The 19,927-nt window shown below is 38.1% G+C and overlaps 1 protein-coding gene across 4 annotated transcripts in view; it reads right to left on the bottom strand.

Moving 5' to 3' along the window:
* Nucleotides 1–19,927, bottom strand: part of GLCCI1 (glucocorticoid induced 1) — a 54,130-nt gene that overhangs the window by 18,813 nt on the left and 15,390 nt on the right. For all 4 annotated transcript variants that reach the window (XM_082288657.1, XM_082288658.1, XM_082288659.1 and 1 more), the window contains exons 2-3: nt 15,268–15,419; nt 7,250–7,336 (exon numbers count right to left, since the gene is read on the bottom strand). In XM_082288657.1, coding sequence (XP_082144783.1) covers nt 7,250–7,336; nt 15,268–15,419 — 239 coding nt within the window. The remainder of the gene's footprint in view (nt 1–7,249; nt 7,337–15,267; nt 15,420–19,927) is intronic.

Genomic DNA, 19,927 nt, shown 5'->3' with positions numbered 1-19,927 from the left:
CAAATTCACACAACAGGTACAGACACTTCCTTAAAACTGGATAATTTGTTCCCTTAGGCTCAAATCCTACTGTTCCTCATGCTCAGCTCACTGGTATATAAGGCCATGCATGGCCCCATTTCATTTTTAACTCAGCTAGAGTCAGAATTTTTAAAAACCTGAGGGCAAGTAAGGAGAATGAATGCACATGGAATTCATACATCAGCTGGAAACTAACCTCTCCTTCTGAGTGACAACTTACAAGTACATGCACTCTGTGGTTATTTCCAAGTAGTTAAATATATCACTGGTACTCCTGCAAAGCAACTCTGTGGCAGAGAATCACTTCACATCACTCTTCACAGTGTCAGAGATGACAGTGCTTGGTGAAGAGGTTTGGATGGAGCTTTGCTGCAGGCTGTGAACTTTTCTTTGTGCTGTTTCTGGTAGCACTCACAGAAGAACAATCTACCTTTAGGGCTTCATATCAAGTCTTGCCACAGCTCGTTACCCATATTTAGAGTACTGCTACTCAGAAATGGCTGAATGCTTTGATCTTTAAACAACAGACAAACAGTTCAAGACTTCCAAAAGGGTCTGTGTGTTCAACACATCCAGAAAAACAGAGCCCTAATACAGCTGCATTACTTACACAGACGAGCTACATTTAGAGAACTGGGACACTAAGCTCTTGATAAAAGGTGCAACTCAAGCACCATGTTGCAAGGAACTTTGGAGTATGAAGAGATATTTCACCTCTAAAAAATATACATGTTTGTCTGGAACTTTTCCCTTCTTCCTGTAGGAGTAACAGCAATTGGGAAACCTAACTCCATAGATGGAAAAACATGCAGGTAACTACTCTGGTAAATATACACACATTACAAATATCTGTGTCTTACATTGGAATGCTGAAGAATGGGGACAACTGGGAAATAATCTTCATCTTCCCTTTTAAAAACAGAGGAGAAAAATGATGCCCAGATCAGAAGACAGCTGTGGACAGAGATGGCTGGCTACAAGAATAATCAGAAAGCAAGGAGAGTGCTGTACATAAATCCTTCCTTTCTACTGCCTCTCCTTGATGCCATGCACTTCCTCCTAAATCAAAAAGTTAAATACACTATTTTGTTTAATTTAAATGAAATATGGTTTTTGAGTTCTCCTCAGGAGCACACTATGAAAAAAAATAACTACACAATACCACCTCAGAGGTCTGGCTGACTGATTTCTGTCACAAGTAAGCTTGCAAATCTTTGAGGACATAGCCTCTCACCCTAAGATTTGGATAGTGAAAGCTCTAAATGGGAGAGTGTTGATAGGCTGGTATGTCTCTAGGCTAGCCAAAACCCTTGAAGCTCTGATACTGTGAAAGGAATCAATGGATCCCTGGAATTTACGGTTCTCTCAGCCTCCTCAAGAGTATGTGTATTTTGGCAGTCAATAGGTTCTTGACACTAACAAAGAAAAGACTTCTTGGGTCACTGAGGAGAAACGGAAGAGGGAAAATAGTTGATTTGACTGTGTATCTGGAGCTGATACGATCACTTAAGCCAAACAAGCAATGCAGTGAAGAAACAGATGTGCCTTCTTAGATCATACATCCTTAGCCCTGAACTTGCAGGACCCTAACTGTCCATGATGTGGTAGTTACCTTTTGACAAGAAAAGGAGAAAGTAACAATGGGCATATAAAAAGGAATTTGCCATTTCTTATTTATCCTGCAGACCTGGGAGACAGAGGCCTGCTGGTTGTCTGTGCAGTGTCAATGAGTACATGAAATTCGCTGAACTAAATGATGCTCCAGCTGTTCAGCAAGGGGAGTCCACAGTGTTCTACCACTTGCTAAAGCTAATTCTGACACTGCAATAGCTCTTTTTCTTCTATAAGATTGTCTTTTAATTACCAATTATTTTCTATCTCAAACTGAAATAAAGTCACTACTACTAACAGGAATAGAGAGCTGTGCTAGCTTCCTTGAAGTTTATCTACACCATCTTCTCAGGTAGAGAAGCGTCATCAGAGCATCAAACATAAGCAAAATGATCTACAGACAATTATGAGGTACCCTAATTCTTACAAAACAAATATAATTTATGGAGTAAAAAAGGATCTGAAACATATGCCTTGATGGCACCTGTTCTACCAATTATCTCAAAGAAGCAGCAGATCCTTTCTCTTGGGCACTCAACTGATGCAGCTAATATGAGCTAGGGAGCCTGCTGTGCAAAGAAAATGGTGCCAAGTGAGTGGCATCAGGAAAACAGGCACTTGAAGATCCACCATCAGACCAGATCTATTCAAAGAAAATAGTGCCAAGGAAGTGGCAGGAAAGGAACCATGTGCTATGCTGGGGAAACCAAAGGGCAGTAACAAAACACTCCATTTTCACCAAGCAGCTAAGAACAGAAAAGGTTTGGGACACCACTTCCCCCACATGCCCAAGTTCTGAGCACGAACATGACTGGGGCATACACAGTCATATTAAGGAACATATGTAAATCAAAAGATTTCACGTGTATCCTAAAGCATCCACCTGTCGAAGACATTTAAGTGTTAGCCTTGCGCATATGTGCACTTAGATCCATAACATGTGAATTATATAAGTAAACAAATTCAAATGTTCTCCCTGCCTAACTAACTTGAAGACATGCAGAACATTCCCTTTAGAAAATACAGCTATTTTCTTAGAGGATACAGCTGAAAGTAAAACAAATTTTAAAACAAGAATCAAGGAATTTATAAAGGAGTGAACTCAATTTGAATGCTACTTCCAGTGTTCGAATGCCCTTTGTTATGGAAAACTGTTTTGCTACATTTTGATGGGTAAACATACATGCAGTGAATTTCAAAGTACATCTTTTAATTCACAATTTGGCAAGTACTCTCATGTGACTGCATGGAGGGGGGAAAACACAGCATAAATCTGTGTACATTTCAAAAAAAATTTAAGAGAATTTTCAGCCTTTGCTCTTCCAGTGACTGTTCTCTGCAATGTTGCTGATGCAGCGGAAGGCTCTTTTCTTCACCTATTTTAAAGTAATTTATAAAAAACCCCCACCAACAATGAACACCAAGGAAACACAAAGATCAGTGCATCAGAAACCTACACAAAGTCATTCAGGGCACAAAGTTTCAATTTGGTTTTAATGGTTTACTGTCAAAGATAAAATGACCATCCAGGATTATTAAACAAGTCAGGAAAACCCCCTACAAATATATTTTCTGCTTCCTAAGTATTTCTCCAGCTCGAAGCTGTACAATGAATAATATTAATTTTGTCTATGCCACTTGTAATATGCATGCAGTCTAATATAACTAATGGCACTAAACTGAGAAATAACCAAATTAGGTCAGTGCTTTACAACACTGGGATAATCTGAGTATCTTGGTAGTTTTTCCCTTTTGAAGGGACCTAGATGCAGACGAATATGAAGGAACCTGACACATCCCACTGTACCTCTCCAAATGCTCACTAATATTTACCAGTCAATAGGCTGTATTTCTACAGCTCAGGCTACACAACATGGTAACTTCCTACTGCTGAACAAACCACAAACTCCTTGGTAATGAGTGAGCTCCACCTCAATCATTAAATGTTTGTTAATAAACGAGTTAACCAGTAGGTCAAAGAGCAAAACGAGCATTAGAAATTCACCCTAAACCTTTGAATACAATCTTTCAATTGGTATATGAAAGCCCATTAGGCATGCAAGCTCTCATATTCAATTCTCTTTTATTCCCAAGTCCTTTTCAAGTACTCTGTAAGAGCAAAAGGGACCTTCCAATGGGGGGCTGTTGCTGTCTGTGTAACAGATACAGCACAGAGAGCTGCTTAAGGGAAGTGAAAAATCAGCTGTCTGAAATACATCTTTAAAAACCTATACAAAGCGAAAACTACTTGCTTTAAATAGAGGGTTTTTCCCAGTTCTGGGTAAGTTCCAGTTCAGGGTAAGCTATAACTAAAATTGTCCCTGAACAACGTCAACAGAATTTCAAACTAATTATTCAGGTTGAAAAGGGAAAAAATACCAGTGTTTTTAGCCATTACTTGGTTTGTATCCAGTATAAAGACTGATAGCAATCTTCATCTCCCAGTCAAGACATGTACCTACTGAAATAATGTTAAAGTAGTCCGGCATCATCTTAGACAAGTTACACTTAAGACTTCTTAAAATCAAGTAGTAGAGCCCTTCAGAATAAACAAATTCTTTAAAAGCAGATTTTGTTATGAAATTATTAAAGGAAAGTTTATATTGAGAGCTGGGGACTTTTAAATTTCTAACAGACTCACTACAAGAAAGCAAATATATCTATTTCAGTGCTAGACATTTAATCCTGACACATACCTATCCCAATTAAGGGCAAAGTAAGTTTTACTACCCAAAGTGAAATCCTTTTTAAAAGTGGTAATTCTGAATTCATTTGCTTGCTTGGGATCTTAAACCTATACACTCAGTCTTAATTTTTATGATACAGATCTTTAAAAAAGAGCTACCAGTTGTATTAAACAAATGTATCTCATTTTAATAGTACTCAAATTTAACCAAGAAAATAATTTTTTTAAACTTAAATGCATATTCAATCTTATTTTATCAAAACCAGTAACTACCACACAAGTGTTTAGCTAGTTTACAGAACCAACATATTAAAAAAAAAAAAACATGCTAGAAACCAACCCATTAATTTCTGAAGCAAGAAAACATGAATCCAAACTGCAAAAACAACCCAAGGAAACTGCAAACAGCTATCTACTTGTTTACTGTCAAACGCTATGGGAAACAATTCAAAATTCTAAGCAGAACAATGTTACCTACACCACACATAACAAAAGCAATTGCCCAGGAGAAGGTGGTATTTTTATTTCCATTACTTAAGCTTTTGCTTTCAGCTGCCCATAGTTTTGTCAAGTATCTACCATGCAACATTCTGATCTATCTCCTCCCCATCAGACTTCAGTACAAGTGTTAGAGTTGTTTAAGAATGTGATTTAAAATGAAAGGGGGGTGGAAGAGATTTTACCATTTTATGTGCCAAAACACATTACTTTAGCTTTTTACCTGTATAGTTCTGTTTTCCACTGTTTTGGATGAAAAAGTCAAACATTTGCCTGGGGGTCCTTTATGCTGCAAATGTGCTCTTCTAGTCCCTTGGAAGAATCTTTACATTTGGTGAAGCTTTGGCAAAAATTTCAGTTTGCACATGTTCAAGAAAGATATCTGGAACTGGCAGCTGCATTTGTTAACAATTCTGCCTCTCGTGGGCTTCACACTTTGAATAGAACCACCCCAGAGAATTCCTCCTTCAGGAACTGCAGATTACTGTGGCACAAAAAAAGTGAGTGCACAGATACTCTTGGTATTGAACAAACACTTACCACCACCACACACAGGCTGACACATGAGGGAAAGGAAAAAGAAAGGGATAAAACAGAAGCCAAACAATGGAGAGTCAGAACTCACAAGGAGCTGGAAGGTAACAGAGTAAGAGCTCTAAGAGGGTAGATGACGAGTGCTGGATGATGCATGCAGAATGACACTGGGTTATGAATCCAAGGAACTAGAAAAGGTAAGAAAACTGTCCTGAGTAGCTTGAGAAAGGAAAACAGAGGAAGGGGAAGAACTGTAAGCTGAAGAAGACAAGGGTGGTTTTGGGGTGAACAACCATTGCAAAGTTTGGATAGAAACAACTCCCTTCCACAGAACCTAATTTTGTCCACTAATGCATTCTATCGAAAAAGGAACTGTGAAACACATTGGCCACACATTTCTTATCTTTCTCGTGTGGTCAGTACACCAAGAGGGTGGCAACCCAGCACAATGGATCACTGTTATCAAATAGCAGAGACTTGCTTATATGCTGAAGGTTTCACTATCACTGACAGCCACAGGCCTGTGGTGAAGCAGAGCTGCTTGTTGCACAAGTTGATAGGGAACTGCCAGAATACGAAGGGTAGTCTCTCAGTAAAAGCAAGGAAACATTATCCTAGAAAAACAGATGCTCCTCCTGTCTGTATTATAATTTCTATGTGCTGGTAGGTAAGGTTTAAGCCAAAACTTCTCTGACACAAAACTCCTTCTGCACTAATTTCTGATCACTTAATCTGTGATTCTGAATGCTTCCTCACAGCTGCAGATGAAGTCATCCAGGCAACTGAAGGCCCATGTTCCAACACATCAAGGTTTCGTAAGAGGTACTGAGTGAGATGGGAACAGAAAAACCTCTTTGGATCAACCTCCCTTTGGCCCAGGTCCTCATCTTTAAAAATGAGGCTATTGCCACCAGTGGATTGCAAGATTATTCCGTATTTGTCAAATGTGATTTTAAAATTTGAGTAATTAAACTTGCATCACTCCTTTTGATAATTCTCTATCAATGTCTGTCCAGAAGAGGAATATATACTGCCTCGAGCTTCTTCTCCTAAGATAACCTATACATTTCTTCTCATTTTTGAATGCCCTATTCAACAGAGAGTCAGGAAAGAACATGCAAAAAGCCCAGAGTATGAGGGAAAGTTACACCTCATGGGAACATGCTGCAGGATTTTTTTTTTTTAAGAAAGTGCAGAAGAAGAAGAGAGGCTACACCCTTCCTGACAGCGGCATGAGGCTGAATGTAGCCCCTTATTAGGTTCTGGACAGATTTAGTTACTCAAACTCTGGACAAAATGGAGGTTACTGGGACAAAAACTGAGATACTGTCATTTCAGCTGAGCTGGAGACCATTTTACTGTATCTACTTTCTCATGATGCAAATCCACTTCACTTTTGGTAGGTTCTTTCTAGTTGCAATTATAGTCTACATCAAAATATTTTTGACTAAAGAGCATTTCAAGTACTCATACCATTACTGTATCAACACCTTTTTGTGAAAGTGGTGTCCTCTCGATCTCCAACCTAAAATTTGAACAAAATTTCTAAACAAGAATATGTTAACACACCACCTGACACTTTGCCTCTTTCAGGAGAACAGCATTAAAGATCAGAGAGCTAAGGTAACACTGAACAGAAAGCGAGCAACAAGAAGCTGGTTCCTCAATGCCCACTCTGGCCAGTCTTTCACAGCCAATGCTTCATAGTATGCAGGGAGGAAGTCCAACAAGCATAAAATAACAATCACTCTTCAAACAACTCTTAGATTGGAGGTAAAACCTGTTTCAAAAGCAAAAGAGGAGAGGGAAAGGGTGCAGATTCCATGACTACAGCAAGGGTTTAAAAAATATCTTGGGCTTATCAAAATTTGAAAGGCTCCACTGTGTAAAACTTCTCACCTCTTTCAGCTGATCAGCACTTCCCCACGATGCTGAGCGCTGATGTGATCTCTTTTCTGCTCCCTCTTCAGCCCAACAACTGGGTGTCTAGAAGGGGGGGAAAAAAAATGCACTGTACTGAATTCTCCAGGTAAGACGAACTTTTGGCATAAATTACTGCTTTACTCTTTAGGCAGTGTCAGAGTTACGTGAATAAATCTCAGAATCTGATATGCAGCACTAATAGTCTCAACAAATAAAAAGCAATACAGAAAACCAAAGCTTTGTAAACTTGCATTTACAAAGCACAAGAACAATGCACATTACTGAAGAAGGAATCAGAGGCTTGACAAAAACCTCACCTGGCTGCTCCCACCCGGTGCTTTGGCATCCATGTCTGTTTCACTCAGCAGACAGTTTAGAAAACCACAAGATTAAAAAACCTGTACAACCTCAAGCCAGGATTCACTTCTCTCACCTGTCTTCCTCAACCACTGGACCACACAACCAATCCTTTCTTGCTAACTCTGACTTGATAGAGTTTGATACACCTTTTATTATTTTTGGCACCAACTTACATGAGCAGTACCGTAACACGCAGGCCTTTTTCAGCCATATCTCAAAGCCAAGACGTTTGGGGACTGTCCTCAGATGCAGGAGCTAAAGTTAAACCCCAAAGACTGAGAAGCATCTGAAAGCCCAAACTCTCAACTACTATGCTTATTCGCCACAAGGCTATTATGAAAATTGAGGTTATCCACCAGAATTCCTGACCAAGAGAGTCACAGGAACAATGGAAACATCTAAAATTCAGGAAGAGTTTGGGATATCAACTATATAAAACTCAGGGCTACAGGCACATAAATATAAAGCTGTTTATGTTGGGGGCTTTCTCCCCCAACAGCTTCTACTAGTATCAGCTGAATCTTTCACAGCAAGTCCAAAAGAAATAAAACCATACCACTGAAAACAACAATTTGTCCATGGGGTTTTTAAGGGAGGGGGCCACTGCTGAGACTTCTAGGGAGACAGAACCCCAGCAGGCAGGACAAATAGGATCTGGGATCCACATCCCTGTGAGACGTGTTCTCATGCATGGAAACCCTGATCCTCCACAGCTTTCCATACTCTTGCTTCCTATCTAGGATCTAGAAACTTCTGTAGTACCCACATGGATACCACAGATTCTGCTTGGCTGAGGAAGGAGCCTGGGCACCACCTTGGAGAACACCATAAAACCAACAGCTCCTCGCTGTCCTGCAAAGGGAGCCGAGAGCAGCCCCCAGACGAGGCCCCTCCAGCTAAACCAGGCCAGGCATGGTACCATCGAGCACAGAACTGCAATTTTAGAGCGTGGGCTGCACCTTCATAACCACCACACCGCCACAGCATTATACAGCCTACAGCCCAGCACCTAACTCATCAGTGCTAATATTTAATGTACTCAGTCTCTGTGTGCACAGGCCTACTCAACCCTCTTGTGTTTTCTGCCAGCCCTGCACTTTCCATGGTTTTGGTGGGGCTTTTTCTCTGCTATTTTTACACCACCAGTAATACTTCAGCCAAAGGCCCAGCAAGCTGTGTGGGCGACTAGAACGCAAAACGGAAAAAAATCAGTCCTGAAGTTTTTCCCACATGCTCCCAGAAAAAACAAGTTCTTATATAAAAAATTAAGAGTTCCGTGTATTTATTACTTGACTCTGTCATGTAATACCCATTTTTGTTTGGGTCTGGGGAAGAAACCAGAAGATAATGCGGTTATGAAAAAAAGAATAAAATCAAATGTGAAAAGTTAAAACAGATACTTAAAACTATGTGAAAGACAAGGCAGTCCCTCAGCCAGGCAATGCTTAACTCCCCTGACCCAAAGCAGAGCCTCTGCCAACATGCATGTGCCACCTGTGTGTGCATCTGCCTGCTCTGCATTTTAACAGAGCCACATTCTAAATAATTACTTGTTTTTGCAGATCAGGTACTTACCATCTTCTCTGGAATTTGTATGAAAGACATTCTGTTGGGTTTAAATGATGGGTTTTTTTAAACACTGAAGTGGCTTGCAGATTTCTACTGAACTAGAGAAAATGAGGAAAATTTTTTACTTTTTCAAAATCATGGGCTTTCACAATCTGTTACAATTTACTTTCCAATTTAAATTGCTCTTACAGTATTTTACTATATCCCAAGTACAGCTGGGATATAGTGCCACACCCTCACACAACAACAGCATCGCAAAGGGAATTCTCAGAAAATTTATCTTTCAAGAGTGTTTTCTGAATACAGCACTGCTCCACAATTTGGGGAACACCAGGATGATGCAGAAGCAGGCAGTTTGGCAGCTTAAATACTTACTGGTAGTGCAGAAGGGTGTAGCAGGGATCACTATAAGCTCATATCCTTTCAACTACAGCTTAATAAACTGAAAAGATACCAAGAATCTAAAAAGCCAAGTGACTTTCTCAATGAAGAGAAGTACACTGTCAAAAAACAAAACAAATATATAGAATACATGAGCTTGATAGTATTTTTAGTAAACACAGATACTGATCCAGATAGCAAGGACAAAAAGCAAACTAAAATCAACCCCTGAAGTTCATCAACAACACCGACTGTTAGGAGAGAGAGATGGGAATCCTTATATTGCAGAGGATTTATTCAGAAATCAAAAATAAAAATCAGAAAATATCTATTCAATTAATCCTAAATTTTGTACTTGTTCAAGTATGCTTTGACATTCTCTTCCACTCAAATAGCATCTCCCTGGAGACAAGGACTACAGGGGTGCTTTCAGCCCCTGGTGAACTGAGTCAAGATAACAACCCTTCAAAATATACACAGTATATAGGGGGCAGACTATCTGTGACCCCAAATTTTACCTACAGTATTAGATTACGAGCACTGTATGATGCTCCTAGCACAATACTGAAGTTGGACAACATTATATTCATGTGCTACTTAGAGGCAGATTTAAAAAAGAAAAAGCTTTACAAAAATAATACAACATAAACAGTTACTACAATATTATAGCAAGGTAGTCTTCTTCAAACCACAGAAATTGCTGCTTACAATATATTGTAATCTACATTATATGAAGAATAGTTTTGGGTTTGTAACATCAAATCCTTGTACTCAAGCAAAAGCTTTTAAAAAACAAACAGAAACACCCCAGACTTGTGGCTGTCAAACAGAAATTCTGCTTTTCTAAGTTTAGCTTATGTTTGACCACCTCGTATCTCACTTAAATGCTGTCATTTAGACCACAAATATTGATGGATGTGTAGCATCCACAATCTGTCACATTTCATGAAAATTATTTACGACTTCCACAAAAGAGGCTTATCAATGGAAGCTGCAAGTGTACTTCTCAAGTGTTAAACATATGAAAAAAAAATTAAAGTCAAACCATAATTCAGAATTGTATCAGAAGAAAAATTTCTGAATCACAATAAACAAAACCACAGTTGCTGCACCTCAAGTCAGAGAGAAAGAGTACCTCTTACAGTAAGAGAGGTCAGGCACTAAATGTGAAACTAGTAACATTTCAGAGCAGAAAGAAATTTAGAGCATCACAGAAACGATGCACTGAACTTCATGAAGAAGGATTAGTCCTGCCAAGATTTTAGGGGAAGAACCTTGAAAACATTAGATAACGCATACTGCACCTACAAAACATGGATCCTTTGTTTTCAAGATGTGAAGGTTTATGTTCCATTTCAGTTGACATATGGGATAGGACATGCTCAGAATGCCACATCTGTTTGCTCTCTTCAGTCTTCATGTAAACCATAACCACCATTGTTACTCACCAACCTTGTGGAGATCAGCACTTTTTCCAACACGTTTGGTAATCCTGCCTTGCTTTTCCACCCATGCCAGGGACATACACCTACATTCTTTCCACTTATATCAGAATGACTGCATAGCATACCAACCTACCTAAACCTAAAACAAGACTCTATTACTTTAAGTATCTCACATTTATTGCCAGCCCTTCACTCCAGTTACTACATCCAACCTGCATTCTGGAATACCTACGTATGTCCACACTTTACAGGGGAAGCAATGTGTTTTTGAAGAACTTCCACATTCAAAAGAAACCCAACAGCAGCACTAGAACATAAGAACTGATGGGTTTTCAGGTATTTCTAAAGCATTCAAAGGCCATCTAGAAACTTTACAAAAAGAAATTGCCAAAGCAGTTAGAAGTCAATTTGACTATAGATGATGACTCAAAAATCAAATTATGACTCTTAAACATATGTTACCAGGTTAAGTAAGGTTAGAAGGACAAACTCATAGTTCTATTACACACCTTATTCCCTGTTCTTTCTGCCAGTGTACATCATTAAAATATCCCATAAAATCAATGACAACTAACACACCAATAAAAAAGCTTCATGGAATTGATCCTCTTCATTTATGACTGTTAACTTTAGAGAAAAAAAAAAAAAATCTACCCAGAAGAAAACAAAACGTGCCTAACGAGAGCTAACTACATTAAAGCCTTGACCTATCCACAAGAAAAACGTATTTTAGCCAAGCATTCCAGCCTAGTAACTCTGCTCTGTTCTTTAGGTTAGAGAGAAGTAAAAATTCTCAAAGGTGTTTTGCAAACTTTCTTTCATTTCATTTGTGCAATACCTAATTGCCATATACAATGAGAAAAACTGGATTCCAGTTGGATTGCTGGATATGCCTCAGTCATCAATTGGAAATCACTGGATAATAAATATGCCACTTGGCCATTTGTTTGTTTCTTTGTATTATTTAGATTGAGAAAGATTACACAGATTAACTGGCAATATTTTTGTTATGACATTAACACCATGTTTCTTTTTAATCTCTCTTTTTTAATTTTATAAATATCTTTTTAATTACTTAGCTAGTGCCAAATAATTATATTTATCAACTCTGACAATTATCCAAAGGTTTCTGAAGATTCCAAGGTTAGACACAAGCCATTTCTATATCTAGTTGTTCTTTACACTATGAAGGGGGAAATACTTAAACGATGAAGCATAAAGAAGTGGTGTACAAAATTGTTCCATCAGTGCTCCAAAAGAGACAGAAAAAATGGGGAAAGAAGTTATACTGCGTTTTAAATGGCCTTAATGAAAAGTTCAGATTTTAAAAAAGGTGAGGAAGGTAGGACAATGAAGGAACTCAGGAAAGGGAATCACGAAGTACATCAACAAGTATAACTTCCTACAACAGGAAGTTTACCTGCATTTCTGAAATACTAAAGCATGACTAAATAAAATTGCATACCTGTGATTATCTAAAACGCACTGCTCCTTAAAGATCAGCTAGTTGTATGCAGATGCACACACACACGCATGAACATACACACAGAATTCTGAGAAATACTGATTTTTACAAATACCACAATGCAGTGTTACAGTGTATTTTTCCAAAAGCAAACATAACCACCTCACTTCTCTTCTGTATTTTCAGTCAAATCACTTGGGGCAAGTAAGAGGGACACAGAAATATGAACCGTAGTCCTGTTCTCCAAGACGTGACAGAAACTAAACCAAACAAAATTCTGCTCCCTCCCATCTATTCTTATGAAGAAACATTTTACTCATGAGCATTATACAGGTTGAAAGAATTTAAGTGGAAACAAGAACTTGGAATAAAACTCATTAAACGTTCATCTGATCACCATGAAGACCAGAAACTGTCTCTCTTTCTTTAAAAACAAAAAGTCTAAGAAATTTGGAACAGCCATAATTACAACCTTAACAAAACTCCACAAAATCTGGATTTTAGACTAATGTTTAATTAGGAACAAAACATATCCTTGAAAGAGAAATAATTATTCCACCTACCATGTAAGTTATACTGACAGCATTGTTCATGAATTTAGAAGTAAAACAAGAGATAATTTATTCTCCAATGAAACATGCTCATACAGAAGAATGGTTTATTGATTTTCATTATCTTCTTTTTATTTAACCTAATTTACGATGCATGCACCCTATCAACAACTTGGAACTCATCCTTAGTTCTCGAAATTAGATATACTTCAAACTACACAGAGCTGAAACAACAAAAACCCAGACACACACTAAAACATAAGACAATGTTTTATGATCATCTTAAAGCCTTCCTAGTGAGCATTTTATTTGGGAAAAAAAACCCCACCAAACAAAAAAAAACCCTCAAACTGGAAATCACTGAGCAATATGCTTGTTACATTTTACATATTCATAGTCCCAAGGAGTGACTCAGCTTAAGCACTGATAAATGCTTGAGATTGGCGTAACTTGGAAAAAAAGATAGCTAATATAATTCTTTACTAGGAGATAGCCACAAATCCAAACCCTGAGATCTCACTGTTCCTACCCCTTTGAAATAATACTTAATTTTGTAATGACAGCAGTATGCTTTTCCTCTGTTATACCTGATTATGCTGAAAAGGTAAAACTTCATTTTTAGTTTCTGAATGAGGCAAAAGGAGGCAGCCAACAGTTCACATAACCTGAACACTTACTTGAGCTCACTAGGAAAGCAATTTTACCGCCAAATACTTGGAGCTCAAATATTTATAGAACACTTGGTTTATCTTTTCCATAACTAGTGAAAAGGTTTGTTTGTGAATGTTTAAATATTCTAAATTTTCTATTCATAAGAGTATTGGTAAAGATTGATATGGATATATATTTTAAGAGAGCGGTTGAGAAATAAAGTAAGTACAAAGCATGCTACTGAAAATCTCCTGAATGGAAATTTTATTTTCAAAACAGAAAGACTTTAAAGGCACAGTATTGTGAAAGGAAGGCACCTTGAAAATAAATCCAGGATTAAGGGCTTTTTAGGTAGATCCTTTTGTGACAGTAAATATGACTGCTGCTTTTTTGCTAAAACTAACTGTCTGGTTCCAAAATAAGCAGGACATGAAGACAGGTTTTTCCAAAGGGTCCTCACCAAAGTTTCTAAAACTTTTCTTGGAACATTTTAATCATCAGTTTCTCAAATTCATTAAATGAGATTTCTGAAACATACAGACCCTTTTTTTTTTTCTTTTCTAAGCGTTCTATGCTTATCTTTACCCCATCAAAGAGCTTCCTGCATTGCAAGACAGCGTATTTTAGAGATGAGGAAACTTCTACATACATTCTAACTTGTCCTGAGAAACTCAGTATTACACAAAAGACTAGAACCATAGAATCTATTTCAAGACCCATGATAACTATGGATCAGAATCATGGCACAAGAGATAAGCTACTGATTTAACAACTACACCTACACTGCCTGTTAGATTGAAAACATAACTGAAGAGAGCTAGTTTCTTCTAGTTTCCAATTTAGTTTGGAAGTCAAACTCAAATGGCTTATTCCAAACCCCAAAAGCACTACTGAAAAAACAAGAATGCAGCTCCTTTGATAATAATTGTAGGCTGGTTAGAATTATGTATTTTTAATCATCTTTGGGGGCAACAAGCTCCAGGAGGAGGAGGAAGCAGGCAAGAAAGAACATTCACCTTTCTAGCCAAAGAGCACTGGAGCAGCAGAATGCCCCAGCAGCCTACCCGCCATAGGCTCCTACCAAAGACAGAGCTCTGAAGAGAATCCAAGGCTATGACAAGAGTATCAGGCCATCAATAACCTCAGTAGCCTTCCCTCACCCCCATGCATACACACAAACACACTTTTTGAGACCAACAGATTTATTACCATGACTTAGTAAAATCTTCAGTTTGTCAGCCACTGCTATAAGGACTCTTTCTTAAATAACATTCAGCACAATTTTGCATATAGCAGCTTCAAAATAAACCAGATACAAGGCTGAGATTGATCAGCCTCAACAGATCTGCCCACATTGAGAATATTATTTTTAACAAACTGTTTTCTAAAAGCATAAAAATATTATCGTCGCATACCACGTTACTGCATTAGCACCGATTAAAAAAAGACTACTGCAACCTATTTTAGGGTTTCATATTTATAATAAAATTAAGTGAATCCACATTTCTTCAGAATTAAATTGAGTAGACAGTTATATGAAACATCTCTGTTGTCTTGTTTTACAGCTTTTACCTGAGTAGATTTATCTTTCATACATGAAGGGTAGTGTACATGGGGATCACGTGGCCACTGTCCTGTGAGGTAAGGTCCTGTTATTGTGTCCAAAGAAGAAGTTCGCCTTATGGTACCAGAAGTCCTGATTTGCTGGGATTTTGGCCTGTCCACTGTAGAAAACCAGAACAAAACCAACAAAAAAGTCAGGCTAAATTTGATGTGAAATGTTAAAAGGTAGCTATGACACACAATGGCAAAAACATATCAGAAACCTTTGTCTAAATGCCAAGCTGAAAAGAATGCCATCACATCAAAGCAAATAACATCAGACAAAGGAGAAAAACAAATAGAAAAGGGAAAATTTAACAGTCACAAAACCCCCACAATGCTTCAGGTGTTCATATCTGCGAAGAACTGGGCTACTTATGCTATGTATTTTCATCAGCAAAAAACATCAAGCAAATTTAAATACAGTGATGATGCAACTCAGGAAAGCCAGACACGCAGAAATAGAAAATATAGCACAGTATAGCACTCTTTAAGTCAGCTTGCTTAGCTTTCTAGATACTACAATACAAATAATGAGAAAAATTGTGGTTATCAAGAAAATCCCTATCCAATTTATTCTCTTTTCCATATTATTTCATAATTTAAATCAATTCCGTATTATTTACAAGATCCTGCTACAGGCCTTAGCAAGCTGAGAGTGTGTCTGTGTCTTTCCCTCTGAAAGAGCTCAGGTCAGAGCAGCTGCCTTGCTTGTTTTCACTCCTAATTTTGCCTGCAATCCTTGACTCCTCCCTGTACTTCTCTCTCCATACACCCAGATCATGGAACACTTTTTCTTGTATTTCATTTGGAGAGCAAAGTGCAGGGTGATTCACGAGATTGATGTGGGAAAGAACAAGAGTTTTACAGCACACTCTCTAGATTGTCTTGCTTTGTCCTTTAGGCAAAATTACTTTATATACTAATCGTCTAGACTCCACCTCAGCCAACCTAAGCCCTACATGGCAACTACTGTCTGTTTTCCTCACCCCTACTGAAAGAAATTTGCAGGTGAGATACCTTCCAAATTAGTCACATGGTATGCACTGATCTGACCCACCAAAAGCCTACTCACTGCTCAGAATGTGAGAGCAGATCTGCTGGCACACTTCTGACTCCAAACAAGGCCACTGGCCTTCACAACCATTTTCTATTTGTGTATCACCTAGAACTGATGGATCTCAAAAGGCAGGGTCCACCATCAATGTGATATATAGCATTCAGCACAATTAGGGTGTAGCTTGCACTAATACAGCATGGTTACAGCATCATATATGAAGACAATAATGTTAAAACAGACCATTTTATACAAATATAGATCTGGTGAAACACTGCATTAGCTACAAATTTTAGGTGAAGACTTCTAAATAATGCTGTGAATTTGACATGATATAATACATCATACTGCCTCACACTGTAATTGCTTTGACTGCCTTATCTATAAATCAAACCCCTACCATTTCAAACAGATCTATTCTTATAGGATTCCCATTGTGACAAATTGGCATTTTAAGAAAGATCCCTGAACCATTAAAAGTAAAGAAGTCTGAAATCCAAAATAAAGGTGACAAATTTTAAAAATGAAACGAGTGTTTACATTTGTGCTGAAACACAAGTGTACCTAATGGGTACACAGCTACAAAGAATTCTTCCAACCTTCCCTGTCATGCTATGGCACTATGCTACTCTTTCAGGTAGCCCAAGTTCTGAAAGTTTCTCAAAAAACACCTTTTAAAACAAGTCAAAGACAATGCACAAAATTATGTTTGAAGATGAGGAAATAAGGACTAAACCCAAGAAAACACAAGCCTAAAAGACACAACAAAATATATACAACCAGAGAATTAGCTACGGTCTGTGACTTGTTCTACAACCAGAAGAAAAACAACAAATCCCAACACTAGTAACTATACTAATGCCATTAAAACTGAAGAGAAACAACACCACCAAAAATTACTAGTTTTATTTCTCCATGGTCATTTTGGAAGTGGACTGCAAGACACTGTCAAGCCCTGAAGCCAAGAGAAGAAAATGTTCAAGATGTGGTTTCCAAAGTCCCTAATATTCATCAATATTACTCTGAATTACAGGAAACAAACCACTTCTGAACTGCATAAATCAATTCAAGTTAACAAAAATGTAATGCCATCCCTATTCCACCGTTGTCTGCGCTCCTTCCATCTCCTTTGAGATGGCATGCACAGATGTGTGAAAGCAATTCACTGAGTTAAACATAAAGAAAAGTAAAGTGCATCCCCCCGAAGTCATAAAACACATGGTTTTCCCCATTACAGCGAAGTTGCCACAACATAATGGGCAGAAACCACCAGGAGCGCTAGAACAGCAGCAGCACTGTGGTCTGTTCAGTAATAGTTTTGGCTCCTCATCTTTTATGATATATCATTAGATCATAAAAAATAAAGGAGACGGGATCTATAAGCACGACATTTGAAGGAACTTTTGCAAATTATCATCTGACAAGGTGTCTTGTACAGTAATGTATTCAGAGATGATGGGATGCCCTGGAGAGCATCACTGTACTGGACCCCAACAGTGGCAGATCAGGTCAGCTTATATTGTTTTCTAAATACTAGAACTGCTCTCAGAGTTTATTTCTTAATCTTGCTTTTCTCACCTGCTAAGTCTGGCTTCCCACTACTCTAGGGAGCTACTACGTAACACTTCTCCTCAAATTTTCATTATCAATGGAATGCTGATGCTGTCATGAATATCCTTCTCCAGCCCAAATCACTTTCTCTGGTTGGAAACCTCACGTTCCAGTTTTCTCAGAGAATTGAAGTAGCTGAAGTGCTTCAACAGCTCCTGAAGATAGCCAACAGACTTCAGCATTCAGAAAGGCTTCAACAAAACAAAGAAATCTCTAAAATTACAGACTTGATTTTATCCAAGTTTCAGACTAAAACTCATCTGACAACATCTCAAGCATATGAATGGATTTTACTGCAGTGGTAAGTCAAAGGATTCTGTTGTCTTCCTCAGTGAAAAGTGAGACATCTCATACGAAAACCAATTCTACCTCCAGAATAAGCAAACTTAAGATCACAGCACTTAAGCAGCATAACATTACCTGAGGAAGTTAGCCAGAAATTAAAAAAGCAAGACATACGCTTGCAGCAAGGTAAAATACCTCATGACGACTGAGATTAGCTTGGTGGATTAGACCATGATGATAATAATGCCCAGGCTGTGGATTTGATCTCTGTACTGGCTGTTCTCTTAAGAGTGGGACTCAATGATCCCTGTGAGTCCTTTTCAACTCAGAATATCCTGTGATGCTATGTGTTATTTAAAAAATGCTACAAGTTTTAATGGCATGTATTTAGGGCAAATTGCTACACAATTCTAGTTATGAATGTTAATGTTATACAAAATGACACAAGGGTCCACCTGAATACTACAGCTGGCAAAATTCAGCATGATCCTACCTCCCAGCAGGAATCAACTAAAATAAACTGCATGAAATCATGATTCTGCATGCTGTGTTGAGAGCAAAGAGAATTCTAGTTATACCACCTAGACTGACTGAAAAAAGGTTTCCATTTCTCTGACAGCAAAATGTAATTCAGTAAGAGGCTAACACGACAGCTCTTTTGAAAAGGACATGGGACTCAAATAAAACCATCTGCTAGAGCTCTAAAATGAAGAGCTTGCCTTCCCATCTAGGCTAGACAGCTAACCTGCACATAATCTGAAAGCCATGTTCACAGTCCATTTTTAGCTTAAATAAAGCTTTGTGCCACATGTGCAATGAGGAGAATCACCTGCAGTAGAAGAGCAATACTGACAGTTAGCATTGGTAGCATTAAAAAAACTGATTCAGCTCAATCCAGCAGAGTTCATCTGTCAGCATCTTTTCTTCCCATGTTCTTTCAACAGTTAGCAAATCCAGTTCAAATTCGGCCAAAACTTTTCCACTCCTGTACTCGCATAGATGTAACTGATTTTCAAAGACTAAAATTATCCTAAGAATGTCTCAGATAACACAGACTCCTCTCAAGCTGAGTGAAAAACGTGAAATAAAAGTAAGATTAAGTCTTGTCCCAAACTAGGAGTGCTGTCATCTCACTACTGATGTCAGCCAATCGTGACACTGTCCTGACAAAAGGCCAGACAATATTCTTGAAGTAATTTCTTAGTTTCTTTTCTCAAAAGTTCTTTAACTTAAAGTATTAACCCAAGACACCATGAACTATCAGTACTAAATCCCACAATACATTTTCATGAGATGTTGTTTCTCTTCAGTTTAGCTGCTAGCACCCTGCACAACCTTTTGGTCACAAGTTACTAGTGAAATGAGTCCAAGCTTAGGACTCATCCATTCCTTAAGAATTTCAAATTTCACCTAGGAAATTAATATTAACTTCAAAAGAATTTTCTCCAAAAATACTCTTAGGAGGACTCACTATGATGGATTTCCTAGTCTGCTTAAGACTCTTTTCAAGAGCCACAGAGTCAGAGTTCAAGTAGTCTGGCTCAAAGAATGCTCAGAGACTGGGTATAGCACCATTAAATAGTATCAGGTACTTCTAGGACATTCCTACCAGATATGACAACAAATTTATAAAAATCTACTAACCCAATGAGCTGAAGAAGTGCATGTATGAATGCT

Source organism: Coloeus monedula, assembly GCF_965178545.1.
Source record: "Coloeus monedula genome assembly, chromosome: 1".
Lineage (NCBI taxonomy): Eukaryota > Metazoa > Chordata > Aves > Passeriformes > Corvidae > Coloeus > Coloeus monedula.
The sequence above is the reverse complement of the archived record's forward strand: the minus strand, read 5'-3'. Positions and strand labels throughout refer to the sequence as shown.